A 13,653-nucleotide genomic window follows, 5' to 3' on the forward strand; every position below is an offset into this window, starting at 1 on the left:
AAATTTATGCACCTGTCTAATTTCGTTTTGATGCATATTACACATAATAATCAAATAAACCTCATTTGCCTACTGAAATATTACTGTGTCCATCAGTTATTTGATAGATCAAAATGAAATTGCTGATCCAAACACACAATTATTTATGAATGACAACCATGGAAATTGTCAGGGGTGCCCAAACCTTTTCATACGACGTAAGAAGAGTAATGCCTGCACAATGACTCTGAACCACAAATGTATTTATATGGACGTTTTGATTACTTGTCAGATCTTCGTCAGGTCAAAATGCTTTTAAATGGTTACCTTAACCATCTACTAATAAACTGAGGCTATGTTTTTTTTTACTTGCCCATGGACTACTAATACTAATAACAATTCAAGTAGCATGAAATCAAAACTTGTAAATTCAAGAGTAGTAGTTCAGAAACATCAAATATATCCCAAAAATGCAGTTGTAAAGTTGTTGGACCTGATGAAGATGCGACTTGGAAGCTTAGATTCCCGTAATTATACATAGCTCTCAGCATGAGTGTCTGACTAACAAGCAGACCACCTCTCTTTTAACCTTACCTTTCTGGTGCAGGCCTTTCTTCTCATAGAGAATAATGAGCTCGCTGTATTTATGGGCCTTTTTCAGGACGTACTCGCTCTCCTCGATGTGGCAGTGGTTGTTTTCCAGACGAAGGAGAGGCGACACCAGGGCCACGTTGGTCTACAGGGGGGGGGGCAGATTATAAAACATGAACATCACACATTCCCAAACTTTAATCCATTCCCCCCTTCAAATCTCAGGTTGTCTTTTGACCTCACTGATTAGTTTATCCCCTCTGCTTAACAGTTTGTTTATCATTTAAATAATCTGGTGCAGGTATTGGCACTCCAAAGCACAAATAGACCTTTTTCACAGCAGACATGTTGACATGTCATAGTAGGAGAAGCACAGGTGTATTCAAAACCACAACGAGAGGCCCTGGTATTGTGCATGCTGACTCACTGAAATAACTTACTGGGACACTTGATGGAATAGAGCCATTGTTAAGGTTATCAATTTCAGCTCTGCTTTTCCTATTATGACAAGTCAAAATGTTTGCTGTGAAAAAAGTCCATTGTCTTGATCTCCAGTCACTCCTAGGTTATCCCTCCAGTGTAATCTGGGTCTGCCCTCGGAGTTCCTCTGATTAAATGGTGCTTATTATGCCTCCAAAGGGAAGCGCCTGGTGGCATTTTTCCTGGATCCAACGTGGATTGGCTCTTCTAAACGTTAAGCAGCGACAGAAAGACTTTAACAACGTTTTAGCTCCTCAGACAAAGCCAAACTATCCTGTTGAGAAACTTAACTTTGGCTGCCTACAATAATGATCTCATTCCAACACAAGTTACTTTCTTACCATAGATGGGGGTTGACACAGAGATTGCCTGGTAAATTGAAAGCGTTGCTTTGTTTCCCGGGCATCGACCTCCCTGAATCAAACACCAGACACCCATAACCGAAGCTAGACTTGCGCTACTTTTAACTGGGACTCAGTTTTTGTTACTTCAAAGTAAATCTGCCTGTGAGCTGCTTAAAACGGAACCCATTTGGCTACGTGTGAGGCAAAGTTAACTGTTGGAGTTGCTGCCAACTTCTCAAAGTTTTCTGTGTTTGGAATTACTTCTCTGTGATATCATACCATTTTGCTCTAAGTGGACGGTGAAGACTTTCAAGTTTATTAGAGCCAGTATAACCTTTCTCATGAAATATAAACATTTGGATTAGGTTCACTGACAACTGCAGGTTGGTTGTTGATCAAAAAGTATGCCATGAGTGATGCATTAAGGAACAGAGAAAGAAACCGACCAAAATAAGTCGGTTTAAAAAAATATTTCTAATAAAATGCGTTACATTTAAAATTCACTGCATAATGCGACTCCTAGTGACAAAATGACAGGATAAAACAGAAACTTTTAGAAGACAGCAGATCAGTAAAGAGCAACATACTGTACAGAGCGTATTCTGTAACGTCCGCAAGACATTGAATTATCAATATCAAGAAATAATTATTGTTCAAAAGGTGGCGGCTGTGACTGAAATGTCTCGATTTGTTAAATCACAACAACAACACGCACGAAGTAAGAAAGGCAAGATCGTCTGGGCCTTACGTGCAGGTAACATTTCAGCAGGGTGGTATCGATGATCTGCAGGAGCTTTTTGCGGCTTTTAATAGTAGGCGTGCCCTCCATGAGCGGAGACGTTGTAGAAGGGTCAGAGTCATTCAGCTGTTTCACCAGGTGGCTGCGTTTCTGTGAAAATAAAAAATTATTAAAAAGTTGACTTTCTTTGATTTACATCAATTAACTTTACTATTATACAAGCCTTGTGGTTTTTGTTAATTCTCCTCCAAGTAGAGCCTCATTCAAAGCTTAAAGAAATGCGCCAGGTGCTGCCTGATATCTCTGCGCCAAGTAGCAGTGCTTTGGCTGTAGGCTACTTCCACCCAATATAGTCCCAAGTCAATATCTGCCTAGGAAATCGTCTAGTCTTAATCTGCATTGCTATTTGTACTCGTGAATATGAAGGCCACAAGAAGTAATTAGGTTGTTTTTGTTGTTGTTTGTTGGCTCACTTTTAATCCAGACATGCTAACCGGCAACAAAGGATTCCATTAACTACGCTAAATTAAGATAGCGGCGGTGCTACTTGACTAAGACAATGCACTGAGACAAAAAGGCATTTGCCCACCTATATAAATATAGAGGAGACGGTGAATAACCCTATTTCAACAAACAGTGGCGTATTCCTTTAAATCTTTTACAATGTGGGGTCTGACAAAATGTATCACTTCCTCCATGGATTTATGCACTATACACACACATATACACACACACCTGGGTGAGGTAATCGATGAGAGCGAGATGAGCCTTCTCCAGCTCTGCCCCGGACAGAGTAGGCAGAGGGTTAGGATAGTGCAGCTGTTTGCGGTAGTCCGACGGGAGCAGGTCTGGGTACAGGCCAATCACATGGGTGGGATCTGCAGGGCACACAAGGGGACATTTGTCACACTTTATTCCATGTATGACACTTGAGTTTTATTTTTGTAGAATTTGATTAAAAGGGGAAAAGTGATTTGAAGACAAGAGTTTATAATACAAACACACAAAAAATGCATTTAATTGACCAGACCTGAAATCAAGAGCTAATTAGAGCAAGGGAAAGTCTGTCATCACTGTGGAATAAATTCTCACAAACGCAAGATGTCACATCATTACACGTCAAAGTTAGACAGTATGTGAATAAAAACATTTCAAATCGACATACACAATAGGCAACAGATGTCTAATGAGGTCAAGAAAAGAGAAAGGAAAGCAAAGTAGGCAGAATACATACATACAGATCATAAGAATAATATAGGTGAGGTTTATCACACTGGGACAAAGCCAATCACCTCATCAAAGTTGACGAGAGTACAACATATTTACTTTACTACTCCAGATGTCTAAGCTATGGGCACCCATCCCATGCAGTAATTAGCCATGTGTTAGAGGTTAAACCAAATAAATATTACAGCACACAGAAGTCTTGCAAATAGACAGAAACCAGGTGTCCACTGGGAGGGAGGAGAGGCCTACCTGTGCCCAGTTTGGCAAACACCTGCATGGAGTCATCAAATCTCTTCTGGCAAAACAGATTGAAGGCATAGAGATTCTGGATGTGATGTATCTGCTGCTTCTTATCACCGTCCGAATCATCCTTCATCTTCTAGCAGAAAGAAAAATAAAGAAAAGCAAAAAATACATCATGCTACTGCAACACATGCTTCTCCAGTTATTTAGCAGAATAATAGCTTTACAAAAATATGAAAACCACATGAATGGCCTTTTTTTTTTTATTCTTGAACATGCCCCAGATTGCTAGATAAGCTGACAAAGTCCAAAGCTGTTTCGCTGTTTTCAACATACTGCTCCTAATCAAGAGAAGTGTTTTGGTGTTCCATCCTCTGAGCTAAAGCACCAATTTAATCTTGAGGAATAAATAAGGTTAAATAGTGAAGTGAGTGGTTCTGCTGCTCACCGCCAGCTGCAGGGCCAGCTCAAACTGCTTGTCCTGAAGAAGCTGTCGGATCTGGGTGGCTATTGACACGGGCACCAGGCGCCACACAAAGTGGTTGCTGGCAACGTACACAATATTTTGCCTGGGAAAGATAAGAGGAGAAAACAAGTTTAGAGAGGCTGGAACAAAAAGGTTTTCTTTGTAAGGAAGAATGGTTCATTATCAAACCTGTAACTTCAAGCCAGGAGTCTTGCAGTAGCCATTGAAGGCTTTTTATTTTACCTCAAATAGACTGCTGTACTGCACTGTATTGCTTGTTTGTTTTTTTACATTATAACAAGATAATTTTCACATATATTCTTGTTCAAACTATTCTGTTTTACAAGAACCTATTGTTGTTATAACAGCATATTATCCATCCATCCATCCATCCATCTAGTGCAATGATGCAGCCAGCACAATGTAAAGTGACTTATTCATAAAAGTAAACAGCTAATGTCCAATGTTTGTCCTATAGTTCAGTCAGAATTAGGTAACAGCAATTTGCAAGAACACACAAGTTCCTTTGTAAGGATAAATTGCCAGAAACTCGTATACAGATTACAAGCGACTGCCTGACCCTGCTGAGGTGATGAAGCGTGGCCTCTGCAGCTCCACACTCTGCACCAGCAGCCTCGGCTCAAACGTCCGGATCTCCACGTACCGAGGGAGCACAGCTATGATGTACGGAGGCTGGTGCTCTGTGAACACGTATAAGGGACAAGAGTGTAAAACTTTGTGTCAACCAAAACAGAACTGCCACAGATGGGTTTGTGACATACAAATATCACATATCTTCTGCAAGTCATCAAATCTCTTTGGACTTACATACAATATACTTCTTCAAGTTTATACATGGGTCTGACAATATGATTGATAATAATACAGTACAGCAAAACCTAAAAAGGGTGAAGGGAGAATAGGTTCTTTAAAAAAAAATATTTTATTTCTTTACAGTATTTGACAAACAAGGTGTGGGAGAGGGGTGTGACATGCAACAAAGGTTCTCTGCTGGAAACGTACCAGGCGTGATGCAGTTATTTGTGGCATTTGCTGTAATCATTTGGCTACCAGGGCACTCCTACAGTATATCCAGTAAAGGGCTACTTGCACTAACTTTTACCTTAGCTTACCCATCTACCATGTTTTTTTTGTTGTTTCTTTTTAAAGATTATTGGGCAAAGTGCAGCAAAGGGACGCAGGACGGAGTCGAACCTGCGGCGGTAAACCTCTATAAATGGGCGCGCGCTCTACCAGGTGAGCTAGCCAGCTGCCCTCTACCATGTTTTTACCTTGTGATTAAACGTTTAGTCTATTACATGTCAGAAAACAAAAATGCACACAAAAATGCACACTATAATTTCCCAGAAGCCAAGGTGATGTGTTCAAATCGCTTGTTTTATCTAACCAGTTTTGAATGTACAAATGATCAGAAAGAAGCAGCGGATCCACACATTGGAGAAGCAGGAATCGGCGTATGGATGGCAGATTTGCTTCGAAAAGTTTGATGGAAATTGAATGTTGAAAAAAAAAGGTTTGAGAGTTTTGATGTCCACCCAACCTAAACGTTGGGTCTTGGAGCAGGTGCCCTGGCTGTAATTAAGGAGTATAGTCCCTTGAGGCTAATGGGGCAGGAAATCCAGCCGGAGACAGCCATCTAGACAGGCTTTAGGTTGGGCTAGGGATGTGGGACAGCCTAGACCCACAGGCCAGGGCCCAGGGCCCCTGCTCCAGCCATCGACAGTTAGGACTGTCACTTAGATGCATTTCAAACTGACCAGCACTCATCCCCTGCTGATGCACGCCTAAGCCACAATGTTGACTACATCAGAACAAGGAAATTGCAAACTGTATGAAACCATTGCTTGGAGGCTTCATTTCCCTTTCATATTGTTCTTTTTTGCATTCCCACGGGCACTGAAAGAGGATCCTTTGAAACAACGTGAGAGCTCATCTGCATCACTTCAGTCGCAAAGCTCATTAGTAACCGAGACATGTGGCGCCTTAGTCAAAGGGGTAAAAGATCTAAAATGATGTTTCCTCTTCTGACGTGTGGAAAACAGCAGCACAGCTCAGACAGAGTGGAAAGAAAGACTTTGCGCAGGGGAAGAGGAGCTTGAGGAAGAGAAAAGAAAAGACAGACAGCTGCTAGGTGACAGCAACTGGCGATGGCAGTATTTAGGCCAAATGCTTCATCGGGTGTTTGAGCAGGTTTGGTCACATAGCAGTATATCAAACAATCGGTGTGACAGGAAGAAAATAAACTGTACCGGCACAGGTACCATACTTACCAGTCATTGAAATCAAATAGCAACTCTGAGGTTTTTTTTTCTTGCCAGTGCAGAAGGGTATTATCATGGCCAAGCTCTTTAATATTAAGTTGTCTAATAAGTTATAGCAGACAATGTCTTTAGCTAAATCAATAGTTGCTTACTTTTGAGATACCATAAACTCTAACAAAATATATCCGTTTATTTAATTGTGACTAAGATGGTCACTTTGTGTAATGCCGTGAATTTGTTGAAGGTTTTACCGTTTAAAAAAGAAAGATAAGAAAGCACAACAACAAAAAAGCTAATTTTTATATTTCCCTGAGTGAAATCAACTGCCAGGTGTGTCCCATTTTGTTAAAAACATTGTCTGTGTTATCTGGAAGTCTAACCAACATACTGTAGAGAGCTGAGGGAGGATTTTTGGCTCTTGTAACTGGCATGTCTGTGTGTCTTTTTGACTTTGCAGTCAATATCAAATACAAGTTAACGCCAGCAAAGCCATCGAGACTCAAAAGAATAGGAACAGCAACTTGGACTGGGTATGTAGTAGCTTGTTTTCCATATAAGCAGAAATAGCATAACTAAGTGTAGAATACAGAAACAGTAAATATGAAAATGCCTTCACAGTATCAGTTGTTGTGCCCTTTTCTTACCCATTGCTATAGGGATGTCTGTCCAGTTCAGGGCACACTTCTGGGTGCAAACGCCCTCTTCATTTAGCACTACAGTTAGGTCATCCTGGCCAAGAGCCACCTTCCCATCAGCCAGTGGGGCAACCAGAGGCTCCAACTGTTTCCCAGTGGGGAAGAGCTCCTTGATGGAGCCACGGCCATCCATCTGGTTGACAGGAGAGATGGCACGAGTGAGTCACAAGAACCTACCCATAGCATCTTACAAACTTCATATGAAATGGTCAATTGTAAAGAGCTTTAGACAAACAATAAAACAAATAAAGAAAAGCTGATTAGACTAGCAATAACCCTACCAAACATTAGATGATAATATGACTAACAGGGGAAAGGAATACTAAGGAAGAAGCCCAAAATAAACACACAAATTAGACACAAACAGACAGGAACTAATTTTATAACCGCCTGCTTCTTAACTTGTCAGAAGTGGTAAAAAAAGAAGAAGATGATTTTAAAGCGATACTACTTCCAAAACCTGTCTATAAAACACTACCTAAAGACTTGAAAGGCACCTGCAAAATATTTGTATCAAGAGTCATGACAAGAGTAAAGCCCAGTCCACAAGGCTGCACATCAACCACAGAAAACTGAGACTGTGTTTTTTTGCAATATTTGGGAAAGATATGACAGTTGAGAAAAAACTGAGCACAGAGATGGAAAATGGAGAAGTGAACTATGCTGCAAGGGTGGTTTCAATGGATGTTTTGATACTTTGTAAGCCTCTCTCACTATTAAGAACACACTACAGATAAGTAAAGGCGAGTGTGAGAAGCATGGCGTTCGCCTTTGCTGTAGCACGTACCCGAATGAGGTAATAGTCTCGCTTGAAACCAACACATATGGAGTTTTCACACCAAGCCATGGACTTTGGAATGTCTGGTGCACCAAAATCCCCCTGACAGACAAAAAGACAATATTAAGATGATTAAACGTGTCAAAGGATTGGAAAAAATAAATAAAACTCTAAACCTGGATCAGACTGCAGTGAGTCACACCTCAAACATATTACATTTTACCTGCAGCTCGTGGAACTCTCTGTCCTTCCAGTAATACAGCTGGAGCTTCTTTTTCACTGCGACACACATTCTCAACCTTTCCTCCCCTGCGCTGGTTTGCTGAAAACAAAGTAGACATGACTTCAAATTAAAGAAAATTGGAGTATAACACAGAAATGTGGAAAGAAAAGAGAAAACTAAATAGTTATGACTGTGCCATAAGATTGTAGTTTTTTTTTTTACTTGATTGTATGTTTGTTTTTGTTTTTTTACTAATGTCAGACATCTAAATGTGTCTTCCTGTCTGCAGTGTGCTGATTCAGCTATGGAAGAGCAACAAACTTGACATGCACTCTGATGTCTTCTGCTCTTTATTCACGTTTTTAATTTGAGCGCTACCTAAAGAATTACCAACAAATGTCAAAATAATGGATTTACCTATCTTAATCCTTAAGACTATTTTTTTTTTTCAGCAGTAATATAAATACTGTAATAAGTAATATATATATATATATATATATATATATAAAATGTAAATGAGTTGCAGTAAATCGGCCTAGACATCAAAAACACTGGTGATGACCCACTCAAAGCTTAATTTTAAAAAAACGGAATAAACCTGGTCACTTAAAGCTCCTCGGTCATAAAACAGCTTCCCATTAAGATACTGACTAATCTGTCTTTTCTCTTAAAACAGTCCACTAACTTATAGCTGTATGGTTGTAGAACAGTATATATTGCACAAGTGAAAACTGTTCTCTCTATAAAGATTTAGAATGGTAAGCAATACCAATGCATGAATATGCTAACAGTACAGTACTCTAACAGTACTGTAGGCATAGTTGTCTGAAAGCTGCAACTCCACGGGGCCTGTAACTGACCTGCAGGTCACAGGCGAAGAGCGTGGCTCCTTTGGCTTTGGACACTACGGTGATCTGTTGGAAGGTGAGGAGGTCATGGACGTGGATGTTGTTCTCTGCAGGAGAAAACAGATTACAATAACGGTAAAGAGAATGTAGATGTAAGAAGTATTCAGACCCTTTACTTAAGCTTTAGTGCGTAACTTTTTGATATTATTGAACGGCCGCTAAATTCAAGCCATTGCCAAATGAGTTGCTACAAAGCTAATTAAGACCATCAGCTCCACACAACTCTCTCTGGGTTTCTCAGTGTGGCTATGTTCAGAAGATTGTGTCGTCTGCTGACTTTCCCGCGCAGAAGCTCGAGTGAAGATAATGACCTCCACCAGATAATGAGTCCATCATGTTTTTTTAATCCTCCGTGTCCTCCTTGGCTACTAGCAACGGTGTGTAGGAGGGGTGGGGGTGATGCGCGATGACGGAAGGCTTGTATCATGTGGACGCACCAACAGTGTTGTTGTCGTTACTTAGAATTCCTCATGGGGGGGCGACAGAAACTACGCACTACAGCTTTAAGTAAAAGTACTAATATCACACTGTAAAAAGACTTTAGAAGGTCCTGCATTAAAAATGTTATTTAAGTAAAAGTATGTAAATTTCATCGTGAAAATATACTTAAAGTATTAAAAGTAAAAGTACTCAACGCAGAAAAATCCTCACATTGTAGAAACTGTGTTTAATGGTCTGATCATTTCTGCTCTACTCGTAGGCCTGTATATTGTTGGGTAGTTTAATTTATAATAAAACATTGTATTTTTATAAACTACATGTGTTTTATTTTTTGGGCATTTTCAGCCTTTATTTTGATAGGACAGCAGAATACATGAAAGGGGAGAGAGAGGGGGGAACGACATGCAGTAAAGGGCCGCAGGTCAGAGTCGAACCCGGGCCCGCTGCATTGAGGAGTAAAGCTCTATATATGGGCGCCCGGTCTACCAACTGAGCTATCCGGGCACCCTTAACTACATGTGTTTTGTGTGCAAAAAATCTTCTGTTGTAAAGTAACTAAAGGTGTCAGATGAAGGTGGTGGAGTAAAAAGTACAATATTTCACTCTGAAATGAAATATAGCAGAGTAGAAGTAGAAAGTGGAATGAAAGGAAAAGACTCAATTAAAGTACCTTAAATTTGAACTTAAGTATATAAGTACAGCAATTGACTAAATGCACTTAGTTACATTCCACAACTGATGCTCTGACACAAAAAGAGAAAAGGTTTAAGAATAAACAGGTAAAGACTATACATATTAGGGAGAAATACTTACCTAGAAGACTGACAAGAATTTTGTACTGTGAGACAACGTACAGCTGTAAAAATAGTAAGAAATCCAAATTAAAAGGAGGGTTTGAACCAAATGAATCCAAACTCAACTAGGTATGTATGTGGACATCACATCACATCACACCTGGACTGAGAACACACTCGAGCTCAGCTGTTCTACCAGCTTTTCCTGGGGGAGCATGAGAAGTCTTTACTACACTGTTCATTTGAAGGTTGATCGCGGTGTGTGTAGTCTCGTACTGCCAGACCTTCCTCCGCAGCGCTGCGGAGGAGGGTCTGGCTAGTCCACGCAGCATTCCTTGATGGGAGGAAAAACGTGCTCTGGTTTACTGGCATTTCTTTAAACCTATGGTGTGTGGGATTCCCAGATTCATTCCAAGAGAGGGAGCTAAGAACTGAATTTCGGGTGAAGGGAAGCTTATGTTTACTGTCAGATGGTCAGGTTATTCATAATAACAGGGCAATACAGTATGTAGTCCTAGGAATCTGGAAGTGTTTGAGTTGTGACTCCCTCACCAGACTTCAAATGCTTATTCCCGACAGATTTTTTTTGGGGCGTTTTGCGGAAAATAGTCTAAACTTCATCATGCAGTCTTATCTACCTGCTGAATCTTCTTTGAGAAGTTCTTATTGGATTTTTCCAGTGTCACCTCGAAACGGTTGGTGCCTAATGGGAAAAGAGACAAAAAAAATGACTCAAACTTGTATTTGAAGCAGGAAACATGAAGTTGAGAAGGTCTGCAAATATCCAAGGAATCAGTTGCATCACACATCTCCTCAGGCACTTCCTACCTGCATCCTTCTTTATTCGGTAGAGAAGAAGATGCCCTGGCTTTGTTCCCACAAGCAGCCAGTCCTCTGTGGGAAGAACAACTCAAGAGTCAGTGTCTGACAGTTCAAAGGATACTGTCAGACATATTATGATATCAGACACATTTTACAGACACGTCAGTGGTGACACAACTCATCTCTTCAACTGATAAACACCCAGAGGGACCACTGCAATGTCAAAGAATAAAAGAGTAGGGATGAATAAAGTGTCAACAACTTACCCCAGGCCGCGAGACAGTCAATCTGAAGAGGAAGCTTCTCCAAAATAGGCACCGGTTCATACGCGTCATGCATCTTGAAGCAATGTTGCTGATTCAATTACAGACCCCTCTGATGGATGGATCGATCCCACACGGGAGTTGACGCCTGACCCGTACAACAGCTGACTGACTGACCGCTGACAAGTCTGTCAGGGTGGGACGCCTTTATTTGTCGCCATTAACCGTCCTAGCAGTTCAAGTGTTCCGACAGGAAATGAGGAAATCTGGTGTGGCAAACCTGGTATCGCAGACTTCTGTAACGCTATGCAGCTATGCAGTATGGCTTGTTAGCCAGCTAGCTAGCTAGCTAGCTCTCCGACCAAAACAACAGCTGATCGTTAGCCTGTTAGCTTGGAAGTTAGCAAGCAACGGCAACGCTCCCAAACATTGTTTCCCTTTCACTCCATGCCAGGTGAAACCCGAACAAAGGCAGTCAGTTACTTTGACGATAAAGTCAAGTTTGGTTAACTTAATACAACTAGTAAACACTGTATTGGCGGTAACAATTCGGCTTTCGATTGCAAGGTTAGCTTCTCGTTACTTCCTCAGTTGTGTTGACGACGGCTGCGCGAGGGAATGGGGTTTGACAGGCACGTGACAGAAGTCACTGCACTCACGAGGAAAGCATTAAAGGTGTAGTGACCATAGATATACATAATAAAGGCACAGACATCTTTATTATGGCACAGACACCTTTATTATATATATATATATATATATATATATATGGCAGCGACTACTATTGCTCATGGTCTTGTTTCTGAATTGTAATACAGGCTCCCATTCTACAGATAAATCTATTTAACTTATACTGTATGTCGTGCTGGCTAATATCACATACAAAAGGCCTGGGGTGCTTCTGATCTAATGTCCATATGTTCTGTATTAAACTACAATATATCTTTGTATTGACTCGGTTTTGCAAGATAGTCACGAACAAAACAAGACTTCTTACATAATTGGTAAAATACTCTAATCAAAATATTTAAGTTGTATATTTTGCTGTTGAATGTATGGATTTTTGCTGTATTATTTTTTTCATGTCTAATTAGGTAAAAATAAAGGTGTTATTAGTTTAATTTGTGATCATCTGATATTTGTACTTGTATGCACAATAACGTGTAATATTATGATCAATATAAAAAAAACATTTGAGTTGCTAAATGGTGTTTACTTCATTCACAAAGCTTGAAAAGAAGTATAGATATTTTTTGAGTAAATAGTTAAGGATAAAAACTGCTGTACATTCTATGGCATTGATTTAAAACAGATACAAAAAAATGTTTACATGTAAGCCTGCCTTCTCAAAAATGTTACAGGAATCATTTCAAAATTAGATATCTGAAAGGATAACCTTATTCACTTCTTTTAAATTACTATTAGGCAAAATTAGAATCCCTCTGCAAAATAGCATCTGTAGAAGCACTAAAAGTGCATTTTAAACGTCAAACCATGGTTCCTTCTGTGAAAAAGACAAGGTGCTTAGTTAAAACAGTTACACATTAAAACATTTTTCCTAAATGCACACAAAAACTGACATTGTAACCATGTGTCAATATACATTTTATTTGCAGGACATACGCAAAAAGCCATACAATATCATCAGCTTCACATTACAATGCAAACTCACATCCAGAAATTGGGCTTTTAGTATCTCTCTAAAATAAAACATCCTCAACCAGACTGGGACAAATATAAAAGAAACATAAATAAAGAAATTTAGAATATCCACACATACTACAGTAGATTGCACAAGGACGGGGATGTAAGTATGCCACATAGGGCAAGATTATTTGCAGTGTTATGGGATAAGCTCAAAAGGAATCTGTAAACGCGGTTAAATAAAAATTATTAATTTAGCTTTTTTTTTAAACTACCCTGTGCTACTGAATTTGGGTTTGGGCCTTAAAGGTCCCATGGCATGAAAATGTCACTTTATGAGTTTTTTTTAACATTAATATGCGTTCCCCCAGCCTGCCTATGGTCCCCCAGTGGCTAGAAATGGCGATAGGTGTAAACCGAGCCCTGGGTATCCTGTTCTGCCTTTGAGAAAATGAAAGCTCAGATGGGCCGATCTGGAATCTTCTCCTTATGAGGTCATAAGGGGAAAGGTTACCTCCCCTTTATCTGCTTTGCCCGCCCAGAGAATTTGGCCCACCCATGAGAGAGAGACATCATGGCTTTCAAACGAGCAAAGTGGCAGTTGGTCAAGGCCACACCCCCTATCTCCTCCTTAATAGCATTTAAAGCTACAGACACAGAAATGGCACATCCTAAGGAAAGCTCATTGTGGGACTGGCTCTAGTGGCTGTAATTCTGCACCAAGGCTGAATTTG

General features: G+C 40.1%; 1 protein-coding gene across 2 annotated transcripts in view; it reads right to left on the reverse strand.

Moving 5' to 3' along the window:
- The window catches only part of vps39 (VPS39 subunit of HOPS complex), a 33,819-nt gene extending 21,904 nt beyond the window's left edge, over window positions 1-11,915 (reverse strand). Inside the window, exons 1-14 of one of the 2 annotated variants that reach the window (XM_028566446.1) lie at window positions 11,279-11,915; window positions 11,019-11,084; window positions 10,829-10,893; window positions 10,210-10,252; window positions 8,908-9,002; window positions 8,048-8,146; window positions 7,834-7,926; window positions 6,996-7,179; window positions 4,650-4,770; window positions 4,052-4,172; window positions 3,610-3,736; window positions 2,869-3,011; window positions 2,143-2,283; window positions 574-715 (exon numbers count right to left, since the gene is read on the reverse strand). In XM_028566446.1, coding sequence (XP_028422247.1) covers window positions 574-715; window positions 2,143-2,283; window positions 2,869-3,011; window positions 3,610-3,736; window positions 4,052-4,172; window positions 4,650-4,770; window positions 6,996-7,179; window positions 7,834-7,926; window positions 8,048-8,146; window positions 8,908-9,002; window positions 10,210-10,252; window positions 10,829-10,893; window positions 11,019-11,084; window positions 11,279-11,351 — 1,513 coding nt within the window. In that variant the 5' untranslated portion in view covers window positions 11,352-11,915. Of the gene's footprint in view, window positions 1-573; window positions 716-2,142; window positions 2,284-2,868; window positions 3,012-3,609; window positions 3,740-4,051; window positions 4,173-4,649; window positions 4,771-6,995; window positions 7,180-7,833; window positions 7,927-8,047; window positions 8,147-8,907; window positions 9,003-10,209; window positions 10,253-10,828; window positions 10,894-11,018; window positions 11,085-11,278 lie in introns of both variants that reach the window. The other variant, XM_028566444.1, reaches the window with a different exon arrangement.
- Between the last annotated feature and the right edge of the window lie 1,738 nt (window positions 11,916-13,653).

This window comes from Perca flavescens, chromosome 20 (genome assembly GCF_004354835.1).
Source record: "Perca flavescens isolate YP-PL-M2 chromosome 20, PFLA_1.0, whole genome shotgun sequence".
NCBI classification, from domain to species: domain Eukaryota; kingdom Metazoa; phylum Chordata; class Actinopteri; order Perciformes; family Percidae; genus Perca; species Perca flavescens.